At 38.1% G+C, this 14,045-nt stretch overlaps 1 protein-coding gene across 1 annotated transcript in view; it reads left to right on the forward strand.

The window, feature by feature from the left end:
* Window positions 1-14,045, forward strand: part of LOC122081699 (putative acyl-activating enzyme 19) — a 95,342-nt gene that overhangs the window by 15,658 nt on the left and 65,639 nt on the right. Inside the window, 2 exon segments of the mRNA XM_042648896.1 lie at window positions 7,523-7,719; window positions 9,522-9,725. Coding sequence (XP_042504830.1) covers window positions 7,523-7,719; window positions 9,522-9,725 — 401 coding nt within the window.

Raw genomic sequence — 14,045 nt, forward strand, 5'->3', positions numbered from 1 at the left:
GGGGGGGGGGGAGAGTGGGAGACAAAACCAAAAAGGGGAAAAGGGGACAAACCCAAAGAGGTGGGGGATGAGCCGTTAACAACTAACCAACCAGAGGAACATCATAGGGGGGGGGGTTGGGGAGACAAACTGGAAGGGGGAAGGCCCTAGGAGGCTAGGATACAACAATAAGCCTATTCCTTAGGGGGTTTCTAATAGTGTTGGGGCGAAGAGAAGCTAGTTTCGAGCTGACATCAAAATTGATGGTATTCTAATTGTTATGATAGAATTGAGAGTTGGAAGTCCATCTACAGAGGTTCCGCTCCATCTAGATATGGCTAATGGTAGCATAAAAGATGAGCTTTTTGATAGTGTCACAGATGGAAGAACCAGCAAAAGTCATGTCAACCCAGATCCATTCTCTAATCAAGAATTTTTTTTTTTTGGATGAATAAAAATTCATTATTGCGAAGGAAGAAGAATATACAAGAGAGAGAATGGGGGAGCCTAGAGGAACAAAACCAAAAAGGGAAAAAACCGTAAAAGAAGGGGGCAACACCGAAAGGGGGAGGGGAAATGCACTAGCAACAACCAAAAGGGGATACATCATCAGGGGGGATCAATATCCAAGGTAGGTGTACGTAAGCCTTTGGAGACAACAAGGAGCCTGTTCCTTGGGGAGTCTTTAACAGAACGTTGCTTGAGAGAAGCAAGTTTGGAGTTGACATCGAAGTAGATGGCTTTCCAAATCATATCATAAGAGTTGGACATCCACTTATGAAGATTTCGCTCCATCCAAAAAGGATTTTTAATGGACTGAAATAAGACTTTCTAATTTGTGTTTAACTTGCTAACCAAGTAAGAATAAATTAGAAACTAGCAATTGAACACAAAAAGGAAACTAGCCCAAGTCATAAAAATAGAAACTACTTGACTAACAATAAAGGAACCAAACAGGAAACAAAATCTCCTAACAAAACCTAACAAAAGGGAACTAAAATCGGAGAATGGACCCAAATTACTGTACACAGAACAATGTCACGTGTAACTGTTCAAGTGAACAGTGAACAGTATTTTCTGAATCTTAGTTTTGTCGTCTTCTTGAAGCTTTGATCTGCATCAGTGGACTGGTTGGTATGGGCTGTTTCCTTAGTATTAAGATTGGGTGGTGATAGTGGAACTTCCCAACTGATCCTTCCATTTGAGGTCGCTATACGAATTTGTTGCGTCATTTGTCTGAGGCCATATATACATAAATCATACACTTGTGTCTTTCCCACTACTTCAACTCTATCCAATTTTTCCCTTCGCCTTTCACTTAAAGGCCTTCAACTGCTCTGTTTGACTGTCTGAATTTCTTTCTTGTAAAGCTATTGGTCTTTGTTTTCCATGGTTGAGCCTTCAAGATGCCCTCATGTTTTCACCTGTTGATGCTTCCTGTAAAAATTCACTTATGTGTCTGACAGGTTCCTTCCTTCCTAGTCTGCCACTTAAGTGTCTTATCATCTGAATTTGGCTATACTTACTTTCTTGTTTGTTCAACATTCTACTGCTCTACTTCATTAAACATTTCTGTTCTTGTAGCTGTCTTAACATTTCCCCTTCAATTTAATTGTATATGTAGATCAAGGTTCGAAATCTCGTTTCATTTTGGTGTTTCAGTGGGTTCAGAAACCGAAGTTTCGTTTCGTATCAGCGAAATTTCGGCCGAAATGGTATACTTTTTTTTTTTGTTTGTTTCGGTGGTCAAACGACCATATTTTGACCTGAAACTTGGTGGGTAACTTATTTTAAGGTTAATAAACATGCTTAGAACATAAAAATGCAAAAATATTAGGACATGACATTGTTTTAGAGTTGCACCTTTGTTTGGCAGTAACCATCGAACTGTTCTGAAAATTTTACCTGGTTTTGGAGAAAGAACTTTACCTTTTCCTAAGCTTTGAATCTTGTGGGAGTGCAATGTAAGTCAAAATGTGTGATGATGTGGCTAATTAGAGGCTTGTTGGAGACTTGGAGTGTTTTTCCTTTAAAATATGCAAATGGAACCGAAACCATCGAGACAGGCGAGACAGAGTCGAAATTTCGACCGAGATATGGTATTTATAACACATGGAATGTACCGAGACAAGTGAGATACCGAAATTTTGTACAAATGTTATTTTGGGCCTTATTTCGTTTTGGCAAAAAAAAAAAAAAAAAGCCGAAATTCCGAAATTTCGGTGAGATTTCTAACCATGATGTAGATCATGCATTACAAACTAGTATAAGCCTCCCCTCAACCGGCCCCACACTACTCTATTGACCAAGGTTGTCTAGAAGTGGAGTTAGCTAAGTGTCTTGGGCCTCTTGAAGCAAATAATTGATTAGTCAATGCTTTGACAATTACTAGTTGATTACAAAACGTTTTCATGGCCTTGCCCAAGTGTGACAAAACCTGATATCAATAACCAGGACCTGTGTAGAAGAAGAGAAGAAGAAAGGAACTAGTAAAAGAAGGTGGAGAAGGAGAGATTGAGAGAACAATTTTATCCAATCAATAGCTTTACCTGTATTTATAATAACATAACTTGATTTCCAAGCTACAATCAAAACATAATTACAAATATATGCTTAACATAAAACTGAAATGGTAACCTTATGAGACAAAAGGTACCCCTGCAGTTACTAAACATCATCACTCTATTAACACACTAAACAACACCATTATAATAAACTCTTCAACATCTGCCTCAAGCTGTAGCATAACCATCTCCTATGGTCCAGCTTGGAACAACTAGAACAGAAATAACCAGTAGATCCAGAATGAGTAGACATGTCAGTTGTAGAAGCCAGTAGCCAACAGTCATATCATCAGCAAATAACAAAAACACAAGAAAAATTTCTTCCAGTTGCAACACCAACAAACCCTATTAACCACCAGCAACAGCAATCCAGATAATCAATATAACAATTTTTAATAAGAACACATGTAACGATCTTCAACAAGGAGACGAGGAATAATCTCCAATAAGGGGACAAGCAATAGTCTTCACAAGAAAGACACTAATAATTTTCATGAGAAAGACACAAACAGTCACACAAAATATTCGCAAAGAAGACACAAATAACAATTAGCAAAAGAGGCCAGGCTGCCTCAGGCGGACCCTGAAAAGGTTTTGGTCGAAGGTAGAAGACGTCTGGACGAACTGAAAGACAAGATGAGTCATTAAGTCGGCTGTCGAGGGTGCATGTGTCATTGTGATGCCTTGCCCTTTTTCGTTCCTTTTTACTTTCTATATTCCCATATGCAATGATGGAGATGGTGTACTTGGGATCAAGGTTCAAGAACATGTTTCATTTCGGTGTTTCGATGGTTTACCGAAATTTCGCCAAAATAGTGTACTTTTTTCATGTGTTTTGCTTGACAATTTTGGGGGCTAATGGCTGAAGTGGCTGAAATTAGTGAAATGAGTGAAACAAAATGACCGAGATAGCTGAAATTTTGGCAAAATAGTGCATTTTTTGGGCCGAAATGAGTGAAGTTTCGAAATGAAATTACCGAAATTATGTACTTTTGTGTTTCGTATGCCATTTGGACCTTTGGTTCGGTAATAAAAAGTATACCAAAATATCCGAGATTTCGGCGAGATATCGCCGAGTTTTCGAACCATGCTTGGGATCAGCAGAATTCTAGCACAAAATATTCACAAAGAAGACACAAATAATCTCCAATAAGGAGACAAATAATCTTGATAAGAAGATGGGCACACAGGGCAATAGGGAGAAATCTCCATCCTATCATAACAATACTCCAAATCTCCAATCTCCTCCTCACATGTAGTATTACACGTGGGCAAACAATGCAGATGATGATAATCCCAATATCGCTGCAACAACCAGCGGTGACAGAACAACCAAGGTACCGCTAGGGAAGAAAAAGATTCAGCTTTGATGCATACAATCATTCCACAGTAGTGCAATAGCTGTCAGCATCATCTACCAGAGGCAACCTTTGCAGTCCCAACAACATATCGCAGCAACCAACAGCCATCAGCAACAAATCAACCGGACCGGCAACTCCTCTTAATAATAGAATAATCTAGATTCTAGAACCTCCAGGCGCAGAACCAACTCAAATCGTAGAAACACAGAACGCTTCAAATAACCAGATTATAGATGAGATTCCACATCAACATACCAGAGGGTCTGATTTGGAAACTGTTCTAGGTGAGAATCAGATTCAGTTTACAAAAAGTAATCCCTGAATTTCAGGAAAATCCAATGGTTGGATTTTACCGATCTGGATCGGATAATTTTTTTTTAAACTCTTGCTCCTAAAATTTGAACAATTCTCTCCAATCGGAAGCTTTACCATTATCTATAATAGGGATTTTTTATTGAGACCCCTTAAGGTGTCAAATAATTTGTAATATGCTTTCTTTCCCTTTTAGTGTAACACTTTTCTTCCAATGAGGGTAAAATCTGTCATTTCACATTGTGCTTGAAAAATGTGCAAAGACAATGCCAACCTTTGATAATAATATAATGATATGTCATTTTCAAATTATTTTGAAACCTTTCTACCCTGGGTTAAAGAACTTTTGGGAATTAGACAAGGGTCAATCAAAAGAAGTTTCAAGTTCTAAATACACCAATAGAGGCGTCATTTAGACATTCCCATTATAATAACATAACTTGATGTCCAAGCTACAATCATAATAGAATCACAAATATACCCTTAACATAAACCTGAAATAGTAATTTTATAAGACAAAGTACTGCAGTTACTAACCATCATGATGCTAAACAACCCCATTATAATAAACTCTTCAACACCAAGAAAAAGGGGTTCATCGCATATTGACTGCAATGAAGAAAGAAATTTGGTATGAAACATTTAAGTTAAAATATTACACATTAAATGCTGCAATAAAAAAAGGAACACATTATTAGTGTAGTGAAGTGGTGAATGTTAAATGAAAAAGTGAGCAATAAGAAACATGTTTTGGTGGCTGGCTGCCTAAAATAAAAAATGTATGAAGTTTTGATTAAAAAAAAAAACGAAGTCAAGACCTGAACCTCAATGATAAACCATATAAAAAAAAAATAGTTTTATGTAATGACTTGATTCAAGTTGTCAAGTGCTCACACTTTCATGGCAGAATGGGCAGTAGCATGCAACTTATGTGTGATTCAGTCACTCCATGTCCTAGCTGGTTGTATAGGAAAATCTATAATAGTGCCAATGATAACATACTCCTTAACTTGTCCCTCCAAATATGGATGAGTGAATTATGATGAGGGAAATGTATTGGTATGCTTGATATCAATTTTAACTACTTTATTTTTTCTCTGAAACTCCATATATTTGGTTTTAATCAAACTTATATTGACCCTTTGATCTCATAACATGGGCCATTGTTTTGTCTTTGACATTGCCATTCTCTAGTCTCATCAATCAAAACTTGAATTATTGGAAAACAACAAGCACCTTATCACCTCCTTATTTATTCGTGTCCTACATCATGTCCTCCCTCCATCTCTTTGAATCCTTTACGGGCCTCCGTATCAACCTGCTTAAATCCAGCGTCTTCCTTTCTGGTGTCTCTGTCGATAGGCAAGTCCACCTCCTCTCCCTCACTAGTTTCTCCCAGTCAAATATCTGGGCTTTCCCTTGATTCCCTCCTGCCTCTCCTCCCATTATTGTTCCTCCTTGCTTTCCTTGCTTAGGAATATAGGCTTTAAGCTCTGGAAATGCAAGCTCCTTTGCTGGCCGTCTAGTACTCATCAAATTTGTTCTCCAATCCTTGCATCTCTAATGGTCTGGCATCTTCATTCTCATAATCTCCAAAACCATTGACTCTCTCCTCACTCGTTCCTTTGGAAAGGAGTGGAGCCCTTCAAATTCCTCCATCACATATCCTAGCTTAAGGTCTGTCATCCCAAATCTGAAGGAGGCCTGGGTCTGAGACAAGCCTCGCAGGCCAATAGGGTGGGCATCCTAAAGTTCATTTGGAAAACTGTCACCAAGCACCCAAGTATCTGAGTCTTTTGGGTGTATTCCTCTCCTCTTAAGAAAGACACCCTATGGTTTGCCTCCTCCTCGGACGCCTCCTAGATCTGGCGTAAATTCTAAGTTTCAAACCCCTCGCTCTTCAAGTTCTCTCCAATGTCACTGGTAACGGTTCCTCCTTTTCCCTTTGGTTAGACCCTTGGCACCCTTCAGGCATTCTCATCTCTTAGGTTACTCCTCGAGCCATCTACTTCACTGGCTTGGCCAGATTTGCCCTTGTGGACTCCATCCTCTCCCCTGATGGGTGGTCTCCCCCTAATTTCCCCCTCTCTTGGCCGACCTCTGGTCTTCTCTCCCTCCCATTCCTCCTGGTCATAGTGGAAGGGAGGACAAGATCATCTGGCTCCCCTCCTCCTTGGGCTTGTTCACCTCTTTCTCCGCTTGGGAATTCATTCACTCCAAAGGCCCCCTTTTGCCTTGGCGTAACATCATCTGCTTGAAAGGGCATAATCCCCGCCATAGTTTTACTGCCTGGTGTGCTCTCTATAACTGCCTTCCCACACGGGCTGTCCTCATGTATTGCCACATTCAGGTCCCTCCTTCTTGCTGCCTTTGCTAGAATGGGTCCGAAAGTGCGGACCACCTCTTCTTCTCTTGCCCCTTCTCCACCTCTATCTGGAATAGAGTTCTTTCCTCCTCTTGGCCCTCTATTAGGATCATCCTCCCCCTTTCCAGAGAATGGATCTGGGTTGATATGACCTTCGGTGGGTCTAGCATATGTGACACTGTTAGAAAGCTTGCTTTCGGTGCAACCATTACCCATATTTGGATGGAGAGAAATCTCCGAAGATGGACTTCCAACCCCTGCTTCTTCGATAGGATTTGGAAAGCCATCTGCTTTGACGTTAGCTCCAAGCTTAGCTGCCTCAGTTATCGGTTTGTCTGTGATTCCCCAAGGACCATGCTCATAGTTGTCTCCTGGAGCCTCCCAACCTCCATTCTTCCCACCCCCAATGATGTTTCCCCCTTTTTTATTTTGGTCTAGTGGCCTCTTGTTGTAGGGTTGGTTCCTGGTTTTGCCCCTTTTCGGCTTCTTCCTCCTTTGTATTTGTTTTTCTTTTCCTCTTGGTAATGAATTCTTTTATTCATCCAAAAAAAATATGCATTCTACAGGTATTATGAAGTTTGGAGGAATAGATGTGTAGTGCATCTTGACTCTATCAACTTTCCCTTATATTTGTGTATCAACTCTCATCATCCTTGTGTATAAACTCTCATCATCTCAATTACGTCGACCGTTGGATTTGATGCCCTTAATTAAAATGACAAGCTTTCCACTAGAAATACATCATCCTGAAAAAAATTGTTTGCAAAATGTTTTACTACTCATTGTAGTTAGTATTCTATTTTAGTTACCTTCAATGTATTTTGTTCCTTTCTCCTTCTTGTCGCCATCATAATTTTTTACTTGCATTTTGTATACTCTCATAAGTCATAACTGATTACCATTTATTTAATAATGTTTGAAGTATATTTATGTCTTTACAGGTCTTGTTAATCGTTTTTTGTGGATGAAAGAATTATTTCCCTTAGATGGGGAGGAAGTTTTGCTATTCAAGACATCCATCAGTTTCATTGATCATCTGCAGGAATTTCTTAGTGCTATTCTTACTGGAGCCCCATTGGTTGTACCTCGTTTTGAGGAATTGAAAACAAATCCATATTGTATAATTGATTTTCTCAAGGTATATATTTGTGCTTCTTTAATTGGTTATTAATTTATAACTATAGTAATGATTATAATTCTGTTGCAATTTCTCTATGATTTGTGAGACCAAAGTTCTCTATGTTAAAAATGTTAGGTTATCAAATAATATCATTCACTAACCCTGTCACACAATGGTAATATTGGGTGGACTCTTCTATATGAATGATGAATCCATGTTCTAACAATAATAATAAAATAATAATATATATATATATATATATTTTTTTTTAGTGTAACATGTATCATTGTTGGAAACTGGAAATGTCAGCATCACGGGAACAAGTGATACTTCCCTGTGTTATTTTAGTGCATTTTCCTTGGGTTTCAAATTAATCCTCTTATAATCACAAAGAATATCACTATCCCTACGCCTTGTATATGTTAAGCTGTTCAAAGCTACACACATATTGATCACAAATCATTGTGTCCCATTGTGTGTGAAGCACATTCCCTTGAAAAATAAGTGATCCCCTTAAAATTCAACAAGCTTGAGGACCTGGAGAAGAGCAAGCTCATACCTGGTGAGTCAGTCTGGCACATGAAGTTTTTTGCTTCCTATCTATAAAATGCCCAACGTTAAGCAAAAAAAGGCAGAAAATTCCAACATAATTCACCTGCCAAAAGCCCCATAAAATTCAATGAGTATTATGAGCTTGCAAGGTGCAATGGTTATATCTTTAATTTTGCATGAAGAAGTCCTACATATCAAAGTGAGGGTACAATGCACCAACAAATGATTAATTATCTTTGAACTGTGCTTGCTTAAAAACTCATTTTAGTATCTCTTGCTTTCTCAACTTATGATGATCTGCTGTCAGAATCCACGAGAAAAAGTACTTCTTACAAGATGTGGAGGCATTAAGACCCTCATGCTGAAGGATAGAGCACCTAGGATCCTACCATGAAAAGGAAATAAACTGACTAAAAAGGTACAGTTCAAGCTTTCCACTGAGTCACTCGCTCCCCATCGGTTTCCATTCCTTCTAATCAACCTGATTCCATTTCGATTTCATGAAATGGAAAACAGAAGAGAGAAAAATATTGGTGACTAGTTCTATAGAATGTTCCGAATGTTTTGAAAACTTGAATCGCTGAAGTAACAAAACCATCTATCCCGCTTTGTTTGATGCTAGCATCTGGAGAGGGGAATTTATGCATTCTAGGGCTATCTCAACTTGGCTGATACTCACTTATCTGACCACTCTAGACTCCGTCTAGACACATAGAATTTGGCCAAAGTTCTCAGGATCCCTTTCCTTAGCTGCAAAAACACCTCGACACTTTCTTAATACTAGGTTTGCGATTTGTTCATTTAATCAATCACTCATTTTCAAAGATGATCTTTATCTTCCTGAAGCTCCACAACAGTTAGGGCTACAAAACAGTTTCCAACGAACAAGATGATGTTCCTCTTAGCCATCCATCATTTTAAATGGAATTTATTTCAAGGAACTGATGCCAATGTAGCAAACATAGACATGAAGTTGTTAGCGAAGGCTCTACATACAACTGAGCTCCTCACCTCTCTCAGGTATCCATTACTTCCAAACATAGTTCACGGCATCTAGGTGACCCTAGGTGTTGGGAGGGGCTCTGAACGTCAAGGTGACTCAAGCAAGGCGCCTAGGTGGTGCTTAGGCCACGCCTTGACAACTATGCTTCCAAAATATGAGCTTCCTCCCAAACCGCTCTGTCACTGCATCCTTTCCGAAATCAAGATTTGGAAGTATCCATTCAAATCCTGTTCAATGATAAAAATTTGTCTTTTTCATTTTGCAGGTGTATTGTGTTTCAAGGCTTACTATTGTTCCACCACTGATAAGACTGATTCTTCCTGCTATTGAGAGCCCCCAGGGTATGCGGGTTCGAAGGTCGTTAAAATTGTTGGTTCTTAGTGGAGAAATTCTACCTTTATCTTTGTATAATATGCTTCACAAGCTATTGCCAGAGACTTCAATCCTGAACTTGTATGGAAGCACAGAGGTTAGTAGCCAGCAGTTTCTTATATGGTTTGATTTCAAATGATCGCCATCCACTTTTAACTTTAGTTGTTTGTAAAGGCCATGCCATATGCTTTACACGATTTAAAAATGAAAACTGAAAAAAAAAAAAAAATCATCTTGATCCCTAAGCTTTTTGGTTCGTTTATCTGACAATAAATAATGTTACTTTCGGATTGTGATGGTTGGATGTTGTAGATAGATATGCCCCTTATTTTCATTTATCTAGGTACTATAAAAAGGTGAAATCTTTCTTCATACCTATTGCATTTCACAAGTTTTTATTTTTTTCATTTATTTATTTTTTTTAATAAATTTCTCTAAATGCTTTATGTAAAATTGGTAGCCATAATGAGGGGCATAAATGGACACATCCTAGCATTTAGCAGGTTAGAATAAGATATCCATTTGGTACCAGACTTGCTTTGCTCTATCTTTGTTTCGGTGTTTAGTTAGCTTTCCCTGTCAGGTTTCTTCAGCAATTATCCGTCTCTCAGGTTGAGCTTGTCACTTCTCTTATTTTCATGTGTTTTTTTGTTGGGGGGTGGGGGAAGGCATCTTGTTCCTAGCTTTATTTTGGACTGTTCATCTTGGGTATTGCTATTGCAATGGCAGGAGTGGAATTTTCTTAGTTGGGGTGGTGTCTAGTGATGAGGGTGGTAGTGGTGTCTCTTTGATGCAGATGTAGTGGTGTCTCTTTGATGCAGATCGATCAGATTTGATGGATCATGGTTCAAGAAGTTGCAGGTTTCAGTTGAAACCTACCGAAAAAATTTGGTTTCAACCTGAACCGGCACGAAACGTTCCATGACTCACTATGCATTCTAGATTTTGACTGAAACTTCCAAATATTGGTCAAAATCTTGGTCCGGGTTGGTTGGTGCCGTTTTGTTTCGCCAAAATGGTATAACCTCGCTATATAAATACTTGAAGTCGATTGAAATCAGTACTGTTCGATCGACTTAGAAATTGGTTCGTGAGGTTTCGATATCGAATCCTCCTTTTTTCCTAAAATCTTGATTCTTAGCTTTTCAATTCATGGTGGAAGACGTTGGTAGAAGCCTGTAAACTCATATACAACATAGATTTAGTGAATTTGAGGGAGATTGGTTGAAGATTCAAACTTTGAGGTTATACATTTTTCTCTTTACTTTTATTTTATTTTTATTTTTATTATTATTATTATTTTTTTTTTCAAAAAAGGGAGGGGGTAAATGTGTAGTGGTTAGGCTTCAATTTTTTTATATGTTAGATAATATTCGCTGATCGTGGAGTCGTATTTAAGTTTCTGTTTTTTAATTTTTTTTTCATGGGTTAAAATATTGATTTTCTTACAATTTTTTTTTTTTTTTAAACAGGGTTAATATTGAGTGTTTGGAGGCTTGGAGCTCAATTTTGAAAAAAAAAAAAAAATAGAGTTATTTTTTTTTCCTGCCAAAAATAACTCTATGTGGTTTTGACACTGAGTAGGAAACTAGGAGGAATGGCATGTGACTTTCTCATTTGCACCTTTTGGCTTTCACATGAATGTGTGATTTACGAAGTCACTGTTAGTGACTGTATACTTGCACCTTTATGTAGTATTCTGACAGATATTTAATAATAGAAAATGATTTTTCTGCATTGTCACTTGCAATTGCATATTTTAATCATATCTGTCAAGGTGTCGCCTAGGCGCCGGCTAGGCGTCCAAGAAGTTTTGTTGGGGTCTAGGCAACTGTCGCCTTAGTGCAAGGTGCCTCGAAATGGTATCGAACTAGGTTTAGTACTTACTTATGCTACATATCGTTTTTTCATTTACTTGAGATTATTCATAAATAAGAAAACACCCCCTATTTGAATCCAATAAAAATAGTTTAAAAATCAAATTTCAAAAGGACAAGTGTGTGAATAATAGATATGTCAAAATGATTCTATATGGAATGGGAAAATTCCCCAAAACTTCTCATAGGTATGGAGGAAATTGCTAAAGTATAGGGAATTAGGGATAAGGCTGTACCCTTTATCCATCATATTGTGGAAATGGACAGTCTACAAGATTATGGTTGGATAAATGGCATCCCATGAGGGTCTTGCTTAACAGATTTGGAGATTGTATTAGATATGATGCAGGTTCACATCATCTAGCATTGGTCCAAGATATTATTCATGATGGTAATTGGCATCTAGGCCGTTCTAGCTCTTTGGATTTAATTGATGTGGGAGGATTTATCAAATGTTTCTAGGTTGCAACCTTCTGATGCAGATTTGATTGTATGGAAAGGTCATTCTAGTGGTTTATTTACCACTAAATGGGAAATTGTGAGCAGGAGTTCTAGTAAGGTGGAGTGGTGTGATTCTGTTTGGTTTGCGGGGAATATTCCAAGGCAGCCTTTCACTTCTTGGACGTTTCTTGTTGATGCTCTTCCAACTAAAGATCAATTGATCTAGAGAACTATACATGTTAGTCTTAGTTGTATATTTTATTGGGCTGGTGTAGAGAGGTGTGACCATACCCGCTTTGACTGTCCTTTCACTTCTACCATTTGCTATTTTCTTACTTTTCTGTCAGACTGGTAGACATTAGATTATCAATTAAAATTTCTGATGTAGCAACTTCGGTTGAAGGAGGTTTAGATCATCGACTGTTCATTCCGATTTATCCTTTGGCACCATCTTTTCATCTACTACTTTGGTGACGGTGTACGGACTTTTTTCTATAGCTCTCCAAACAAGAATATTATGTCCACAAATAAAGTTATCAAATCTTCATTTCCAGAATTTTTTTTTTATCATTAGAATAAGGGGGTCTAGAAGCATTCATTCCTTCAGGTGGTCCATCAAATGTGGCCATGGTCTTTATCTCTTTTTAAGGCAAAAAGTCCTTAAATGAGCTCCCACTCTAATATCAATTGTTGGATAACCTTGGGGGGGTTGAATTGGTTATCACTAGTGGATTTAAAATTTTCTCTCCTTTTGAAAGCTTAGATGTGATTGTAATTAAAAGTGCGGATTATAAGAATAAAAACAATCTCAATCAACACCAATATTCATAGTGGTTCGACTCAACTCGAGTTTAGTCCACTACTCACAAGTTTCATTTGAGAGATATTCCACTAGTTCTTTCCTTTCAGTACAGTAGGTGAGGAGGAAACACCTTTACCACTCTTTTTACAGGATAAGAGGATCCTTTACAAAATCCCCTTTACAGCTAGAGAGCGACCTTTTAACTTCTTTGCAAGTAGAGATGGACCTTACACAATCTTTTATGGATAAGAGGATTCTACACCTTTTTCTAAATACAGTCTAGAATAAAGTGTAGAGCAAAACTGCCCAATTCTAGAGTCAACCCAACTCTTGGACAAACACAATTTAAAGTGGAATAATGATTGAATATTACCTCATGCAGTTGCGTGATATGAATATGGAGGAATGCAATGATAAATAATAAAGCACCTCGATGTCTTCCCAATAGATTGCCAAATAATGAGGAAGGCTTGTGTTGAAACGCTTGAGTTCTTCTTTGAAAAGAGAGCATAAAGAATAAACCTTAAACTCAAGCAATGATCACCCTTTCTCACTTTTGGATTTTTGATAATGATGCTTAAGAGAGAATTAATTGTCATTTAATGAGCCTAAAGTGGGTTATTTATATGGGTGATAAAGGGTCATAAATTGGGTAAGAAAATATTTAAGATTGAGCCGAAATTGTGTCTCAGCAGAAACTTTTTAGCTCTACCGGTTGGATCTGGTAGTTATCTGATCATATATCTGTTGGGTTAATAGATCCATTGGGATTTAAAAAAGTAGCTGTTGGTGAAGTTCATAGACCATCCGGTAGGCATCCGACTTGCCGGAGACCTACAAGGAGGCAGCTGGTAGGGTGCCGGTAGAGTCTGGTTGTTTTCGGTTGGCTTTTGTTAGCTAAAAACTGACAAGAAACACTACCGGTAGTTACAAGCAGGCCTCTGGTTTTTGGCTAACTGATTGTCTCTACTAAAACTATTGTAACTTCCTCATACGGATTCGGATTGACTCGATTCAAATTGTGTTGGTTTCACAATTCAAGGATCTACACTTTTGCAGAACAAAGTGTTCTATGATTCAGTCATTACAAATGACTAAAATACCCTTAAGTGTGGATAACTCAGCAAAGGGTGTGGCTTGGCATTGCCAACACACCTTGGGTCTTAAGGCATCGTCAATGGGAACCACCTAGAGTCGTTCTAGGTTAATTATAATGCATGTATGCAAAAATGTGATGCGGTGTTGTGTGTTCAATGTGTGTGCTATTACATCAGATTCTACATAATAGGTCTTTAAT

The sequence above is a fragment of the Macadamia integrifolia genome, chromosome 6 (genome assembly GCF_013358625.1).
Source record: "Macadamia integrifolia cultivar HAES 741 chromosome 6, SCU_Mint_v3, whole genome shotgun sequence".
Taxonomy (NCBI): Eukaryota; Viridiplantae; Streptophyta; class Magnoliopsida; order Proteales; family Proteaceae; genus Macadamia; species Macadamia integrifolia.